General features: G+C 31.6%; 1 protein-coding gene across 2 annotated transcripts in view; it reads right to left on the bottom strand.

Annotated features, from left to right (window-relative positions):
* Positions 1-19,080, bottom strand: part of LOC140147974 (uncharacterized) — a 41,929-nt gene that overhangs the window by 20,764 nt on the left and 2,085 nt on the right. Inside the window, exon 3 of one of the 2 annotated variants that reach the window (XM_072169790.1) lies at positions 5,398-5,620. In XM_072169790.1, coding sequence (XP_072025891.1) covers positions 5,398-5,620 — 223 coding nt within the window. The remainder of the gene's footprint in view (positions 1-5,397; positions 5,621-19,080) is intronic. The other variant, XM_072169791.1, reaches the window with a different exon arrangement.

Below are 19,080 nucleotides of genomic sequence, written 5' to 3'. Positions count from 1 at the left end.
CGAAAAACCAAGTTTATCGATTGGATTGTCATAGTTTTTGATAAACCTGGTTTATCAGCCGAAAAACCAAGTTTATCAAAAAACTCTGACAATCGAATTGATAAACCTGGTTTTTCGATTTGAAAAACCTGGTTTTTCGATTGAAAAACCAGGTTTTTCGATTGAAAAACCAGGTTTATCGACGAAAAACCAGGTTTTTCTGTTCTATTGTGCAATATACTTGCCATACCCATGTGTGTAACTTTCTTAAAATTATGTCCCCAAATTTAACAGTTCAAAATGTGTGTTATTTTAAACTTTCAATTTTTATACAAAATGCTATTTTTTTTAATTCCGAACTTGGTATTTTTTATGGTATTTTGAGAAAAAAATCTGATTTTTCCCAAATTTTTCCGGAAAATATATTTTTTTTTAAATTTACATTTAAAAAAAATTCTGCTTTTTTTTTTCAAATCGTTCGATTTTACAAATGCGTGTAGGGTTGTAAAATTCCCGGGAATTTTTGAAGTGGAAAGTTTCCACTGGAAATTTTGGGAATTAATGGGAATTAATGGGAATTTTCGGGAATATTGGGAATTTTCATTCAAATCTAAAAATCAAAGTTTAAACAGGGGAATCACTGTGTAGATTAGGTATTGGACTAATTTATAAGAGCATACAATCATAATAAAGAACTTCAATAATGATCAATAACCATTTCTATCAAAGAAAACAATGACCAGATCTTACTGCGTTATGTTTTTGTTCTGTAAAACATCTTACAATGAGTTTGAAACAATAACCACAAACTCTGAAGGGATAATCATTATCTTAAATCTTATTACATAAAGACTTCTATTATTTTAGTAGGTAATAGAATACTATCAACATTTTGCTGTTAAAGTATTTAACAAATGATTTCTGAAAATGGTAAGAAATTTTCCATTTTCATAGCAATTTGAAGCTGAGGAAGTCAAGTTACATCGTCAATCAAAATGACTCCCATATTCTAAAGGCAAAATAAAGAGGAATGTTGGTCTCAGTATGCTATTGAAAAATCCCAACTGCATACATTTTTGGTTAAGAAATAGCAATTAGCTATTATAATGGTAATTCCCAAAATATGCAACATTTTAGGATGAAAATATATATGCAAGATGATGGACTTGGAAAATCCCACATTTTTTTAATACTGAAAATCTGTGGTAAAAGAACATATAAACAAGGCCTATTCTTCATTGGTAGCACTTATCTGATTGTAAACAATACTATACATCATATATATGTTGTGAAAAGATTTAATTTGCTTTCAGAATGATTAAATATTAAAATACAAGTTAAAAACATAATGAAAGCCAATAATTGAAAATTCCCAAAATTCCAGGGCCCTTCAAAATTCCGGGAAACTTTCCAAAATTCCCGGAAACTTTCCACCCCTTTACAACCCTAAATGCGTGCGAGAGCTTTGAGACAAACCTTTTTTTTTGGCCTTATCAAAATGTTCACATAAATTGGCCTGTACAGGTGATCTATAGACTAATTGTGAAGAAAAAGCACAACCTTTTTGACACCATAATTCACAATAGCTTCCTTGCAGGTCAATTCATTTCATTAAATCACATCAATGCAGATTGCAGAAGTTAATTAGATGCCCATGATTACCCTTTATATTGCATGGATTGAATCATATTGCTATTAAGCCTTTTTATGTATCTCAAAATACCTTGATTTGTGTTTGTGCATAATAAAATGAAATTGTTTTTTTTTTCATAAGTGATTTTTTAGCATACTACCGTACTGACGCGAGTATAGTCCCACCCCGTTTTTGGGTGAACATTTTTCAAAATTGGGGGGTGGGACTATTAATGATTTCAAAATGCATTGAATTTGAATGCATTTTGAAATCATTAATATCGTATGACATGAATACAAATTATCAATTTTCATATTAAAAATACAAAACATCTTGAAATTTTTTTAATTTTTTTAGGTCAACCATGAATAATCCTAGCATTTAGGTCTAGATCCTGGGACACAAAAAAAACAAAAAAATAAATAACTTAAAAAAAAAAAAAAAAAATGGGACTATACTCGCGTCAGTACGGTATTATTATTTTGCGCTTTTACACATGTCCCAACTTCAAATGAATTTGTAATCTGCCAAATGTGTTGTGTTTGAAGGAAAACATATGTTGTGTTTGAAGGACAACATAGCAATTTTGAATTAATGTCTTTTAAAAAAAATATATACGGTATTTCGTCAAATAGTCGCCCCCCTCAAATAAACGCCCCCACCACTTTTATCAACCAAGATGTTTCAAAAATGCCGATATTTCCATGCTATCTTGTGTAGTAAGCTTACCAAGTTGCGCACATGGTCGATAAAAGTGTCAATAATTGGCGAAAATCTGGATCAGAAACCCGGAAGTGAGCCAGAAGTCAGCGTTTCTAGTTCATAGTTCGTCATTTTAGCGTGTGTTTTAGTTTACCTAATGATTTTAACGGGAATTATCGTTCTAAAATTGACCTTGAATAAACGCCCCCCCTTGGGAAAATGTAACGCCCGGGGCGTTTATTTGATTTAAATACGGTAACATTGAAATGAATCCCTCATCATGCTCATAGGGCACCACAGCTGAGTGGTCAATATAGTGTGTTTTCTTTCACTTTACCCCATTTTTGCAGCCAGGATTTATTTGTGGAGGGGTGGATTTTGAAAAAGTGGACACTTTTACACAAAAGTGGACCTTTCCTAGAAATTGTGAACCATTTTTACAAGAGAGAAGCCATAAAGAATCTAATTAAAAGCAATAGTCACAAAGTGAACCTTCTTGGGCTTTTTTGGGCGGGGTATCCCCCTGGCTACACCCCTTATTGCAGGTCAAAATGACCAGAAAACTTGTACTTGTTACTAACATTATTTCATAATGTGTCAAAAAACCCAAAAATAACAATGTAACCAAACATGTATCTATTATTCACACAAGAGAGCAACTCTGTGGCTTCTTTATTTTATAGATCTCAAAATATCTTCATTGTGTTAATATTCACAAGAGAGCATTATTTGCCGTTGAACTTGAACATGAAGGCATCAGTCAATTATATTGACTATCTACCTTCTTACTTTCATACACTCGCACTCATCATCCAGGGGCCATCTGTGAAACACGAATAGCATCAAAACAACATTGCCGAATAACTTCTATTTCTTCCCCTTACTTGTTCGATGAACACATAGCGGCGGGGAAAATGATGTGTTAGTCATTATTGCGATATTTTGTCCTGTCATGTTATATCCTGTGCAAATCACGGGTTGTCATAGCGATTTGACGTCGGGAAGATTTGCACGAGAATTAATTTAATATCATTTGGCATGCATGCACTGATTATTGCTGTTCTAACCTAATTAGTGTTGCTTGAAATAAAATGAAATGCTGAAAACTGTAATCACTCACTTCAGATAATATAGAGGTCAATAATACCAGGATCTGTGATAATACTAAGATTGAATGAATACTAATTAAATGAACTGATATTGATGTTGCATTCATTGACATTTTGTTTTATTGATTTGTTTTTGTTTGATCAATTAATAATTGTTAAAGAATCTGTTTCTCTTTAATCTTGGTTAATATATGTAGGCGTAAATCCTCGCAATATTTTGATACGGTCCATACAATCCCCCCCCCCCCCCATGTTGATGCCTGTATGTGATTTTCTAACCAAATTTACCTCAAATCCGTGCCCATTTGTGTGCTCTTTGTGTGAAGTTTAACACCTTATTTCACAATTTCAGCTTCAATATGGCAATATTTTTTGACAACCCCTCCCCCCCCCATGTTAAAAGGAAATGTACACCACTGGTAATTATAATTCGATGGTGTCTGCAGAAACTGAAGTCTAGACATTTTTGATGAAAATTCAGATTTTATAGTTTATACCTACTGTACTCCTTTGCTTTTCTAAATTCCTTTTGAATGATAAGGGAATATGAGAAGTATATGCAGGCATTGTCTGAGGGGCAGGACTGTGGTAATGATGATGCACTTCGAAACCGATTTAAAAAAATTGATATATCAGAAATTAATGTTGCAAAAAAGAGTTGCATTATTTTCCTGCGAAATCCATCGTATTGTAAAGCCGATTTTACAAAAAGAGTGTATGCATCATAAGTAATATGTGATTTGGGATTTTACACTACGAATCCACTGTTGATGTTGTTACAACGGCTTACTTGCGATATGCTGGGTTAAGGGGCTATCATTTTCTTCAGAAGGGGGGGTCCCAAATTTACAAAAAGTCAGCGTCAATAAAATTGCAACCCCCCTATTTTGGCAACAAAAATGTTATGACCCCCCACCACCGTTACACCTTACCCCCTAAACAGCCTAAAACTGTACTGAAATCAGTCTTTTTTTAAATAAACACACTATCTGTGGCTGTCTTGTGACTCCCTACATTTTGTTCAAACATTTTATGACCCCCCTATTTTTTCTTTCCAAAAATGTATGAAACCCCCCCTCCGAACAAAATGATAGCCCCCTAAAACTGTTCAAATAGAGCTCTTGAAACAGTTCTTGTTTGGATGGTTACCAGGGTGAATACTTACTTACCAAAAAATACTACCCCCCCACCCTGTAGACTTACCAAAAAATTCTTGGCCCCTAATTTTACCCTCCAAGTGGATTTAGCGATACACACAAACACTACCAATAAACACACATATCTGTACATAGGGGCCTACATAAAAAGATGCACTTGGAATTGGGTTGAATTTTGCCCTTGTTACATTCTAAGACAACTGAAACACATAAATATTGTATCATCAGCTCACAGGGATACAAAGGAAGATGACACCACATGCAGTAACCATGCACTTTTAATAACTGTTCCACTGGCAAACATGCTTTCACCTCTTCTGCAGACTCCAACATAGTTACCAGATGAAAGGTAGGCACAAAACAACACACACAGACCTTTTACCTCTAATTATTTCATGCAATGTTTGACTTAATTCTGAAATATAGAGGCAGTGAATGATGTAGCATTGCCAGCACAGAAATAATGTTGATTCATGATCACAGTACAACACCTGTTACAAACCAACATGATGATGAGGGTGACACAGACAAACTTCAAAACTTGAAACCAGCACCAAAGATCAAACCATGTTGCATCTCAACTTACAAACCACAGATATATTCAGGTAAAACAATGCAGATGTGAACAGTATTACTCTTGTCAGTATTTTGAAGGCAAATTTTGCACTACTACTTTCGTTCTTTGTAAGCTTAAATTTTTAGAGCACAGTGAGTGACTGCAAATGCACAAACCGTACTCGATTCAAACTATCAATCTATTTGAATGATCCTAAAGATATTGGCGCTATTTTTGTTCTAGCCCGATGTTCTTGCCTACCTATAAGTTTCTTTTCCTGCTTAACATCTGCATAGTTGAGCTTACTGTTGTTGAGTGCAAAGTCATCCAGTTGTCCATTGTTGTTGTTGCACTGCGGTCCGCCTTTGACATCCTTGCTGCAGACTGCCAGAGAACCCCGGTTCCATTCCACACCAGTGCAGACCCAGTCCATAAGGTCTTCGAGCTTGAAGATGGACTTGCCTTCCACGGCGATGACCTCATCCTGTAATACGTGGGGAATAAAGTTCCAAAATATTAAATATATACAATGTATATTATCCACTTTATACAATATATTTCGCACTTCATCAGAAAGCGCTCACCATGAAGATTCAATGTCCTTCAGATTACTTTGATCTGTTGGCCATCATCAACCAAATCAGGGTCAGAATTTTTGGCGAGAATCTGAGAATCGATTCTCCGAAGATTCTCATTAAACATATTTGTGTGAATCCTAGTTAATTCTCGCAAAATTTTGTAATTCTCGCAAAATTTTGTAATTTACTAAAAAGTTAATTTTGGCGAGAATCCGAGAATCAATTCTCCCAAAGATTCTCGTAAACATATTTGCATGAATCCTAGTTAATTCTCGCAAACATTTGTAATTTACACAAAGTTGATTTGCAAGAATCAAATGATTCCCGCAACAGAGATGCCACTCAGCTTCACTCAAAAAATCTGAAACTGGTGAGAAAAACCTGAAAAAGCATATGAAGGCAGCAGACCATAAAGCCCCCAAACGGGCTGAAAAAAATAAAAATGTGGGAATTTGGACTGAAAAAGTGGCATCTCTGCCGCAAATTAATTCAAGATCGATTCTCGCACTGCAAAACGAATTTCTGACCATGCAAATAAAACAAAGTATAAGTGCTTTATTGTTTAGCCATGATGTGAAATAAAAGCTTACCCACAATGGTAACAGTTTTTCTCAGAAACATTGACCCAAGGCTATGTTATAGCCACATTTTTCTAGTGACTAAAATATTTAGGAAGTTTTATATAAATAGTTTGCATTTTTAAAGTTTAAATAAAATTATACACATTTTTAAGATTGACATTTAAAGCCATAATGTACGATTTTCCCATCAATCTTTAATTTTGTTATTTTTTACCCAAAATGCTGAAATGATATTAGTAATGGAAGGTTGTATGTTCATTTGAAGTTTTAATAACAAGGGAAAGTGAAAGAAACTCCACTGGCTATGGTCATTTAACATGGTGTTCTATTGGTGGATATAAAGTCATAATTATGACTTTATGTCTAAATTGCTCTGTTGACCTTGGTACAGACCCAACAAATTTGGCTGATTCCATTCAGGTGTAGATATTACCAATATGTTAAAACATATTCTGGCTTAAATTGTGTCACATTAAATATTGGTAAATATTTGTCAGGCCAGAAAATGGCCACCATTATAAATAGTAACATCATATATGAACAGGTAATTATGGTTATTAATACAGACATGATTTTGCAACAATTATTACTAATTGCTAGGACAGGCAATACCAAATTAGTCTGAGAGACCCTAAACTAGCATGAGAATCCCATACCTCTATGACACCAAAATTGGTCTCAAAAGTAAATTCAACAAGACCTCGGTTTCAACTTGCCAGCCATTTCCTATGTACAAATGATCACAGATGCCTCATCATTTGATCAAGCCTTATGACCTATGAGTTAGTAATGATAATATTTTTTTTATAAATCTGATCTGGGTGCATTTAAATGTTGTAAAATTAATATGCCACAATTGAACTTCTGGTAGATTCTGTGATAGAGGGGGCTTACCTACCAGAACCTCATCCTTTTTTCAGACATTATTCCATAGATGCTAAATACAGGGCCGAATATGGGTTCAATAAAATAAAAAGCCCCTCCTCTCCTCTTCTTTTTTTTTTGTTTGAAAACCCGGATGAGAAACATGTTTTTATTTTTATTTGGCCTAACACTTTTATATGTTTTAAAATTGAAAAAAAATCACATTTAATTGAAAATAACAAATAATAAGGGTTTATACAATGTTTCAAACAGAAAATTACCGTAATAATATTTATTCCCTCTGAAATGCACTAATTGTAATAAAGTACATTGTAGGTCCCAGCTGTAGGCGCTATATTACACATAACATTACACTGTTCTATCAACATAAAAAAAGCACTTAAAAATGCTTTATTTCTAAAGTTTCAAGTATCAAAAATGGATTATTTATATCACTTTCAGTTTCAAAATGATTGTTCCATTTCCAATATTAATCTAAGGACAATGTAGGCTATGTAAATAATATACATGAATTATTATAATTATATCTGCCTTGTGTTCAACAGAGAATAAAAATTACTTTTACGTTGATGACAAAAAAGTGGTTGTACATTGTATATGATCTACCATCAATAATAAGTAACTTTGATTAATATCAACAAATCTTGAAACTAAGAAGTTAAAAGAACCACTGTTTTACAGGCGATAGATTTTTCAATTAGGATTGGTCGGTCATCAATTTTATTTTTCTCGAGGCCAAAATGACCCTAAAATATCACAGAAAGCTTGAAAATTTGGCAAAAATGTGATGATTTTCTTGCAAACATATTTTGAAAATGTTTTGAATTTTTTCAAAAATTTTCAGTCAAAAACAATCAATTTTGGCCCAAATCAGCTGATTTTACATAGTTTTGGCAAAAAGTAAAAAAAAAAACACCACAAAATCTGGGTCAGTCCATCGTTTGGGCCAATAAAACAGGTTGGTGTTTTTTCATCACCTGAACATAATTTCATTCTTTCTGTCAAATACAGTCATTTACAATTTTTCATGTCATTTGATATTTTGCGAATTTATAAACTAAGAAATTTTCACAACAAGTATGTGTCACTCCAGTCATAATGATATGCAAATCTTGCACTCTCGTTTCCACACCGTTTTATGACATTCTTTGTGTGTATTATTCACAGCTATAATAGAGATCACTATCTACATACAATTGTTAATAAGGAAATTACTCAAATAAAACAGCAGTGGAAAAAGAAAGTCTGCTATATAGCTATTATATTTCCGAGTGCATCACAACCTGAGCCCGGACGAGTTGGTGATATTATATAGTAGGATTCACTACAAACTTTTTTAAGAATGCTCACCTGGAAGTACACGGTTCTTAATATATATTCGATCTACACTCAACATGCTCAAAGAAATCATATCTGAAAATTTGGGTACAAAAACTCATACCTTACAACTTGAGGTCAAATTTGGAGCCAATACCATTGATTGGGGGTCGTTGGCTTATGTCATTGGGCATGAGATCATTACTGTTCATATCGCGTAGGATTGTAGAAAACAGGAAATTTAAGCAACTTCCCATGGGTCAACAAAAATAAAGGATTTGTATTAGTTTTATTAGTGAACCTGAAAGAATGATCTGCTTCCAGTTTTTATGAGATCTTTATCTATGACATCAAATTATATTATCTTGATTGCTATTTATTTGCATTGTGACAAAATCAATATTAAATAGAATTCTAAATTTGATCTATGTCACATGTTAGGCTATAAGATATTTGTTCTCGTCTGGAGGACTTTTTATGAACTGATGAGGGTGAGAGTGGGTTTTGTTTGTTTGTTTGTTTCAATGCCTAAATCAGCACATTCTGGAAATGAAACCTTTTAAAATACTACAATTTACAAAAATGTCTTAAAAGTGATTCATGTTGCCTAATTAACCTTTTTAATTATCAAAATGAATTGCTGGAGCTTTAAGTTTAAAATACTTGGAAAATTGAAAAAGAAAATATGGACCAACTCTGAAAAATTTATTTTATATTTAAAGGTCTAAATAAACATATGATACTCCCAACCTTGAAACTGTGCAAACCTTTTGAGAATTTTAATCCAGCATATTCGCAGAAAACCATGAGGCCATACAAAAATGTCTTAGATATTCATGTTGGTTAATTACCTGTTTTATGATCATAATGAAATTGCTGGAGCTTTAAGTTTAATTAAAATACTTGGAAAATTTAAAAAGAAAAAAAAATGGACCAACTCTACTAAATTAATTTTATATGGCTTAAATTAACATTCCATGTAAGATTTATAAAAAATTATGATTTTTTTTAAAGAAAAGTGTTCTCATAATTTAATCAAGATATTCTTTTTCAAATATACTCATCCATCAAAATAAGCATTCTCAAAAATGATACTCTCTCAATTTCTTTTAAAAACATTTTATTACAAAAATTTTAATGTCAATCTGTGTAAAATAATATTCAGGGTCCTATAAAATATCATTGTAACCACAGGTTGATCACGTTGATACCAGATTTGAGTACAATAATCTGCCTGCTAGCTATAATAGTTGATTGTCGGGGACCTTTGACCCGCTCAGGCTATTCTTACCAGTGTTCCAACCAATCAAATCCCACCATGACGTTGCCCAAACTTGTTATCACTCTACAAGAGTTCAGATTATAAATAGAAATTACAGATTCTTTTACAAGAATGCCATGTTAGCTCTATTCAGCAAAAATTCACAGGATTTGCTTACTGACGTACATGCAAATGTGTGCAACTCTTCTAAAAATAATTACTGAAAATAAATCAAGGACTAAGTAGTTAAGTAGTTCACAGTTTTAAAGGCACTATCTAATTTCTTCATTTAAATAAATTGTCATTTTTTTACTAAAATTGATCATGATATTTAACCCGGATATTTACCCTCTCTTTAATCACTTCCTTAAAAATTATAATAAGAGTTGGTGATGTTGTTCATAATTTGACCTCACCACTTCTAGGTAAAGAATAGTAACCATTTTATAATTTGAGTAACGTAATTTATTGTTATCACTTGTTTAGAATCACTGATTTCTTTATCAGTTAAATATTGCACACTTTATATTAATTTTTAATAAATAAAATTATATAAATAAATATCTAATTAAATTTGATAAAAGACCTGCATCTAAAGTTCATAGGTGACCAGGCAATCTGTTGCTTTGAAATTAAATTTATTGGAATTCAAAATGAGATCAAGTGTAAGCCGGGCATAAATATCATATGACCGATTTACTGACGAGTCTCTATTTTTGGAACTGTCACCGTTATGATAATACGTCCGTCTTCTCAACTTATTTATTATGCTCCTCACTTCATGATCATAGTATCAGGTGATACTGTAAGATGAAAATTCAACAAATAATTTATTTGCAGGAAAATTGCAGAAAATATTGAATTGATTCAACCAAGAATCTAATTGCTGTAAATATTTAGTGAAAAGTACAATTTACTTATTATTATATTTATTTTTTCATTTTTTTTTGTTCTATTATTAATTTTACTAAATGAGCTTTCAGATAATTTTATTCACTTTTTTGTGTTCTTAAACCTTTAATTCAATCATTGTTGTTATTAATTGTTTACTAGTTAATTATTATTATTTTTAAAAGAAAAACTTGGTCACAAGCTACTGTTTTGACCATCAATGCTAGCAATGTACAGGGTGGATAATTAAATGAAACAAAATATTATTATTCAATTCTGCGTGTACCATGTGTACGTCTGTCTTGTATTATTTCAAATAACTATACACAAACCGATTGCTTACCCGTGTTCAACACAAAATTGTTGATAATAAATGGCAGATGTATTCAAGGCACGAGATAGCGCGAGGCATGATTAATAAATGCGCTCATCGCTCTATTAGTATTTGGTGAACACTAGTAGCGGTCCCTCAGTTCTTACACACAAATATGCGGGGAAATTTATGCACTTCTTAAAGCACTGCATAGGAGACAAAATAGCAGATCATTAGATTTGATTTGTAATTTCAACCGAGAACGTCACTAAATGCTATATTTAGGGAATATATGGAGAATCAAAACAACATACCTTGTGCTTGAAGACAGATTTTATATGAAAGGCATACATTAAATTACTTGTAAATGTCGATGAGTTTGTTTTGAAAGGGAAATCTTTTTTAAATCTTTTTTTTAATGAGGTAGCCATTTTAAGAAATTGATTGTTGCAAAGGAATGAGGTAATTTATGACTATGGGAGTAATTGGCAATTCTGTTTACCAAATATTATTTAGATCTGATTTGAAATTTCTATAAGGAATATTAATCGCTTAAATTCATCTAGATACAAAGATCAAAATAGTTTGTCTAAAGAAAAATGAATTAGTGTAAAATTCAATTAATGGGTTACTTTTAGTAATTTGGTGTTGACTACAACAGATTCTCGATTCTAATGCACAAAACACTATAATTTGCAATAATTTCAAATTCATTCATTTTAGCTGTTTATCAGAATTTATTACATTCCAAAAATTATTACCTTTTTTTCTCTTTTTTATGTGTGCTTAAACTTTGGTAACTGCAATTTATGAAACAATAAATATTGTTGCATTTTTTTTATCAACTGAATATAAACACATAATTTAATGCAGTTTTCTCTGCAGGCACAAAATAAATAATTCCGATGTATTAATATTGATACATGTACACACAAACATGTACATCTATTATGAAACAACAGATACAAGGCATCTCATTATTATCAAATTGCACATGTGTGTGACAAGGGCTCGATTTATGTTTGACCTGCGAAACTGATTAAATTAACTCTTATCGCCATCAAAATAAATAGAATCCTTTGCTTGCGCAGATAATGAAACTCGGGGAAACAACACAAGGCTACTAGCCTGAAATGAATACCGTCTGCTGGGGAATTCAATTAGTACCCAGTCTCAATAATTGTCTGCTCCATTTCTACTACAAACTTGTATCCTTTTTTGATTTTTGAACTTGGAAAATTTATACAAGCTGAAAAAGTGCAATGTGAAGTTGTTTCACATTAAAAGCTTGTGTATTGTGAATAATTGATATGCCCGTATCATAACATTAAAATATAAATTTTAAAAAGTACACACATTTAAAAAGTGTAAATGAATGAATGAATTTATAAAGGAATGAATGAATGAATGAATGAATGAATAAAATAATGAATGAATAAAATAATGAATGAATGAATGAATGAATGAATGAAAAAATGAACAAATGAATGAATGAATGAATAAACTTGACATAGAAAATATAACAAAAAAATTTAACAAAAAATAAACAAGTAAACAAACAAAACAGGAAAACAAATAAACAAAGGTCAATCCATATCTATATATTAAAATTATATTATATTATAACATTCATTTTGTAGGCCCCTAAATATATAAATAATAAAATTGGTCTTTAAAAAAAATGTCAAATTTGGGAATTTATGTTAAACTCACTGGCACCAGTAGCTTACATTATTGCCTGGATGTAAAACATGTGTATAAATAGACCCTAATAGGCCTAAATTATTGGATAGGTTGTGTGCCCAGGAAATCAAACAGACGCTAAAGATGTTGACAAAGTTTTATTGAAGAATATTTCTAAAACATGACTAAGGCTGAAAGCCAACAAAACATCACAAAATCCCAGTTTAATCATTTAGGACAACTTTTTAAAACAAATGCCAGGTAAAATAACCTTCAATTTCTAGCCCTGTTCCATATTTTAAAATAAAACCCTTTCAATGCAAATTCTGCAAACATTGAACTGAACATGGAAGTGACAAATGCATGATTCATGCCCAAGACAAGACATATAATTAGGATTGACTAACTTTGTGATTAAATCTGTTGCCCCCATACATCTTGTTCACAAACTTACCTGTCACAAAATTCATTGATTTATGAAAATGACAAAAGAAAAATTGGTCCCAGATACATCTAAATTTCGTCCGAAATTAGCTTAAATCCTCACAGCTTCCGGGGGGCTTCGCCCCCTGGACCCCCAAAAGGGGCTTTGCCCCTGTAACCCACCAGGGGCCCTAAGGCGGGCCCCTGGACCCCACCCGTTCATCGCTTCGCGCCAAGGCGCTCGCGGTGCACGCTTCGCGTGCACTAGGACTTAATCTTCATCTTTGTAATTTTTAATTATTACAATTTTTGGACGGGTAACTTTCAAAACCTGCCTAAGACCCTGCTCCCCGGCCTAGCATGCAGGGCTCTTGGAGAATATTTCAGAATGTCATAATTTTGAACATTTCCTTTGTCTTGAAATGCTTGCGTTTTAAAAATTATAGCAATCAGAAAAATGTAATTTAAGAACATCAAAAATTCGGCGAGAATCCATTCTCGCAAAGATTCTCGTCAACAAAATTGCAAGAATCTAAATGGATTCTCATAAATATTTCAATTTATCATACTAAGTTAATCCATGGATTCTTGCAAAATTCTACTGGGCGAATCCAAAAGAATTCTCGAACAAATTTAAAACTGATTCACACAAGCAATTGTAATTTTCACTTACGAGTGGAATTTTCATGGCTCATCCTTTTCTCGCACTTGGTTGCGAATTTGTGACATTTTTTTTTGCACAAAAAGATTTCCTAAATTACAATACAATTCCTCCTCAAAACATACTGTTTGGAATAAGAATTTGTTTCTTTGTAATTTGTAAGTTTGGGTTTTTATAAATATCTTTTAAAATGTACTCATATTTATTTAGTTTTTGGAAATAAAAATATATTTTAATGTTGTGTTTGGTAAAATTAATTTAATGATGTGTTTGGACATTTGTACCGATACATTCAATAAGATCACAAAGCTGGCCACAACTCTGTCTCTGGATGACTTATTCTAATTTGCACATTGTTTATTTTAAGTCATTTATTAAGAAACCATTTTATTGTCCTTCTTTCAAAGAAACAATATTTTGATTGAATCATATCTTGGCTATAAATGTCATTTCCTGTACAGGAATAAGGTTATTCAACTAGTTGAAGATTATAGGAAGAGGATGGTTGACATCAACAACAATAATAATGTATACATATATAATGAGTTTAGTTTTCATATTTGGAAAAATTATACCCAACCTCATGATATCTCTTAAAGCAGCATTTTATGATCCTAGCATGCTCTTTTTATGGCATGTTTCAGGCGATAAGATAACCACAAAAAAAATTATTCCAAAAATTTCAGTTGATTCTGATTTTGTGTTGCAAGTTATGCTTGATTAATTATGTGTATTACATTGCTCCATATATTGTAGCCATGCCACTTTATTGTAATTTCATTGTTAACAGAATACAAATTAGACAATATTTTTGGCAAACGAAGCAATCTGCAAGAATTATTTTGCACAAACATTATGTAGCCTGAGGTTTCTGATGGTATAAATATCTGTATTTTTTTAAATTTTATAGAAAAGTGGAGATAAGGGTGTGGATCACAAAAGACCCCTTTAAGTCATTTAACACAAATACAAATTAACATCAATGATTTTTATAAACAATGAAACACAATTTAGTTTTAAAAAGTTAAACAAAAATACAAAGTCTGTTTATAAAGTTTGCTACCCAAGAACATTTTTATAAAACATAAAATATAAAGTAATTGTATAAACAATATAAATTGAGTTTTTTTTCTTGTGCCATGGGGCCGAAATAATTGAATGATGTCTTGTATACCAGGCTGGTGTTGAGATTTGCATACAATCAAAGGAGTGAAAAGACCCAACTTTGACTCTCCGCTTTAGTAATTGAAGTCATTTACAGTATGCTTCAATTAATGCATGCTTCACTGTGCTGACATCATCCATGTGGAATTGAAATTAAATTATTATTTTGAGCAAAAGAGAGTCAATTGATGTGAATTGCATAAAAATGATTAAGTAATGAGCTGCGTGGTTCAAATTTTCAAGTGAAATTTGTCGGAAGCAAATATCAGATCTGACGTTGGAGCTATTTTGATATTACAAAGGTATGATAAGTTTATTATTCAAGTCAATATTGAAACATTCTCCTGCGTTGGCACTATCAGTGACAAATACAAATCAGAAAATCTAACATATCGTTTGACAATCAGATTTTTTCATTTTCTTTTAGATATGTTGTATTAATGACCAGGCACAACACAATACTGATATAAAATTGGATAATATCATGTAAAAAAGTAAAAACCGATTTTCATTGCTAAGTTAAAAGCTCGTAAATTGGTTGTTTTTTTTACTTTTTATGCTTTTTCAAATGGTGGGGGGTGGTCTCACACCACACACCCTGCGTATGGGCCCGATTCTCACCAAATTCTTCCTCAGCTTATTCTTCCTCAGCTGCAATGTGCCCCTGCCTACCTAAACCTATTTTGACTTCAAAAGTAGCAATTTATTAGCATAGATCAGAAGGTATTAATGCCGGGGTAAAATGACACTGCTTCTTCCCTAACAGTAACACTCTATTGATTTTATTGAACTGTCGCCTTTTATTGTGATTTCATTTTCAAACAAAATGTATTGCAAGTAAATAATTTGCTTATGAATATTTAGCTGACCTAATCAAGTGGATGCTTAACACATTCTATTTCCACGGATGAGAACACGCAAACAAACGTCACAACAAGAAGCCGGCAGAGCGGACTAGTGTAATTGCATTTTAAATACAAGAATTGCATTTTTCTGCAATCAATCACTAGGACTTTTGAACACAAGTATTACTGAAAGGTTATATTTTCTATCATTTTTAAGAAGAGAAAATCTACCATTAAAAAAAAAATCTATAATTTTAATAGGCCCACATAATTTCAGAAATCAAAAGTTGTGCAAAATTAAAATGACACATAATTATTTGCTGTATGTTGTATATTTTAAGAATTCATCTGAAGCACCTTGTAAAACTAAAATGTAAATCCTTGGTAAAAAGGGATATGTCATTATTGTTATAGTCCTATATAGGCCTAGATGTACCTGCTATGTATTGGCCTAGATAGATATTTTACTAGTATATGAAAATTATTTTCCTTTTAAATATTATATTTCTTTCTAAAAAAAAAAGTTGTAATTTAAATTTATATAAAATTCTGTCCATGGAGCCATAATTATGCTGGACCTCGTAATTTAAAAAAAATTAAATGTGAAAACTATTTCAATTGCTTCAATGTTGCTGAAATAAATGTCTTAGGCCCTTTACAAATAATTCTTAGTTTCCTGTTTCCCTCGCGCGTCCAAAGTAGAGAATTGCAAAATATTTAATTATTTTATTTTTATTTTGGATTTTCTCTTTAAAAATAACTTTTAATGACTTCCATTTGCTACTTTCTGACTTTGCTTATATCAGCTATAATGATGCATAAACAAAGAACATAACGGTACCATTACTTATGTATAAAATCAAACATAGTTGTAAAATAATTAAATGCATGTTCCTAGTCCAAAGAGGTTGATGTAGGTTGCGACCACTTGTTTTAAAATAAAGAAAATAATAGATAATTAATAATTAATAATTAAAAGTCGCCTCATCCCTAGTTTTCAACCATGAAACAGGAAACTAAGACTCAATTGTGAAGGGCCTTATCTTTGACACTATTAAAATCAATATGTTTAATGGCGAACACCATCACACATCAAGTATTGTATACTTTCAAAGGGCGACATTAAAAACTTTTATTCTAGTTGCTAACCATATATTTATTAGCACCGTAATGATACCTGTGCACAGGTTTAGAGAACCCTTGTTGTACTCATTAATATTTATTAGGTCTATTTATCCATGCTTTTCAAGTGAACAATGTAAACAGTGTTGCCAGTCAGTCAATAGAAACTTTTCCACCTGAGTGCTTCTCAATTATTGTCACTACCTGTTGAACACAGAAATTGATAAGCGATGTAGGTAAACCATTATCATGATTATATCAATAATTAAATCATTGACGTTAATACCAGCATTCATTGCCATCATTTAATGCTTGGTATTGAATAATTAATCATGATAATCGCTTAATTTCAACCCTCACATACAAAAAAAAAAAAAAACACCTTACCATGTTTTATGGAACACTTCTGTGGAAACTTGAGTCTTTTTTTCATACAAATTTATAATTTAAATTGTAATTTGTGTCAGGTTTTTGGCAACTCTGTATAACCCTAAGTTACACATTTCCCAGATCAAATTACAATGGTTGCCCTGCGGGATTGATTTTTTTAAGCCAAACTTAAAATAGAGATCGAGCTACATGTTTCTTTTTTTTCTTTTCTTCTCATTATTTCCCTCCGCAATCTTGAACCCATATTCTGAGGTGCAAATAGTTGAAAGTAAACTTTAAAGTGTTACTGTGTACAATTTGTAAATTTGCTTTTTTAAAATAAAATTAAAATTTAATTTTAAATTACATTCCAAATTGATTGAAGTTATCATTTTCTTTCCAGGATCTAAGCATTCATTCGTCCTTATTAATTATTCATCTTTCATTGTGCTACATTAGGATTAATTTAATTTCACGCATGTACTCAGCTCGTTTCTTTTTGACAATCATTCCAAATTAAATTTTATTAAAAAATATTACCTTAAATTTGAAGTAAAATTTAAAATGGATCAAGTAAGTATTGTTACCCTAGTTGGTATTCACCCCAGATTTGCCCACCACTTAAATGTACTTGTTGTTGGAAGAATTTTTAAATCAGTAAAATTAAAACATGTTTCTCTATACACTCTTGCAACACTAATATGTTTGTTTGTTTGTTTCTTATTTTTAATTTTATATAAATTTTTATCACAAATGAAAAATCAAATGTATACTTTCATCATGCATCATGATCAGTTTAAAACATTTAAAATGTCATTATGTCAAATTAAAAATTCTTCTCCAGATATTTCTAAACTGATCAATACCAGTTGAAACAAAATAAAAAGAAATTGTATAAGAATGATATCATAACATTGTGGGTCAATAAGCACATTAAAGTCATAAAAGATAGACAATTGCCACATCATAATGGATGCCCATACCACTTATTCCCAAGCAATTATTAACCAAATGACTTTACAGTATGCATGAATTCTTATGTCAAACAGCAAACAAAAAAAGTTTCATACAATAGAATTCCAATACAATGGGTGGTCAATAATTCTCTGTAAATTTCAGGCCACAAAATCTCTTATATCAATGGTGATTGGGTGTCTGCTCTAAGCAAATAATTTGTGAATAATTGGAGAAAGGTTCTATTTTTAAAGCTATTGATGAATCATAAGTTGTGGAAATTATTAATATCAGAATTATTTAAGAGTACTATTATAGTTGTTTATTTATACAAGTTTGTGCAACTTACAAGTATTTTTGTAATAACGTAATTTTGTTTTTGTAACCTGAAATTGGCATTTTTTAATGATTTGTGTTTTTTGTTTTTCCGAAGAGGTAAAATTTCAAGTAAACATTTTGGTCATATCTTTCATCTGCTTTTCAGAATGTCTAAAAATTAAAAATTAAAACATTTGAAAACTTATAATATTATAATTAATATGGTACTTAAGTTTTAAATTTAATATATTAATTAGGCATAATATTAATATTCAAATATAATTTCCTAACAACTTCACAAATTTGATGTCAATTTTACTCATGAAATATGACCGCTCAGCACACCCAGAGGCAACCCAATAAATAATTAGATCAACAACGCAGCCAACAGGAAACAAAAACTTTCTTTGACAAGCCAAATTACACAGTGGTAGGTCATCAAAGGGTACACAACTAAAACCTTATGTACATGTATGCAGGTACTATGCTGCTGCAGACATGGGATAATAATAACTATGCACTATGATAATACAACTTAGCTCGCTAGCTGTGTGTGCTAGTATAAAATGATCACAAGTC

Source organism: Amphiura filiformis, chromosome 3, assembly GCF_039555335.1.
Source record: "Amphiura filiformis chromosome 3, Afil_fr2py, whole genome shotgun sequence".
Taxonomy (NCBI): domain Eukaryota; kingdom Metazoa; phylum Echinodermata; class Ophiuroidea; order Amphilepidida; family Amphiuridae; genus Amphiura; species Amphiura filiformis.
The sequence above is the reverse complement of the archived record's forward strand: the minus strand, read 5'-3'. Positions and strand labels throughout refer to the sequence as shown.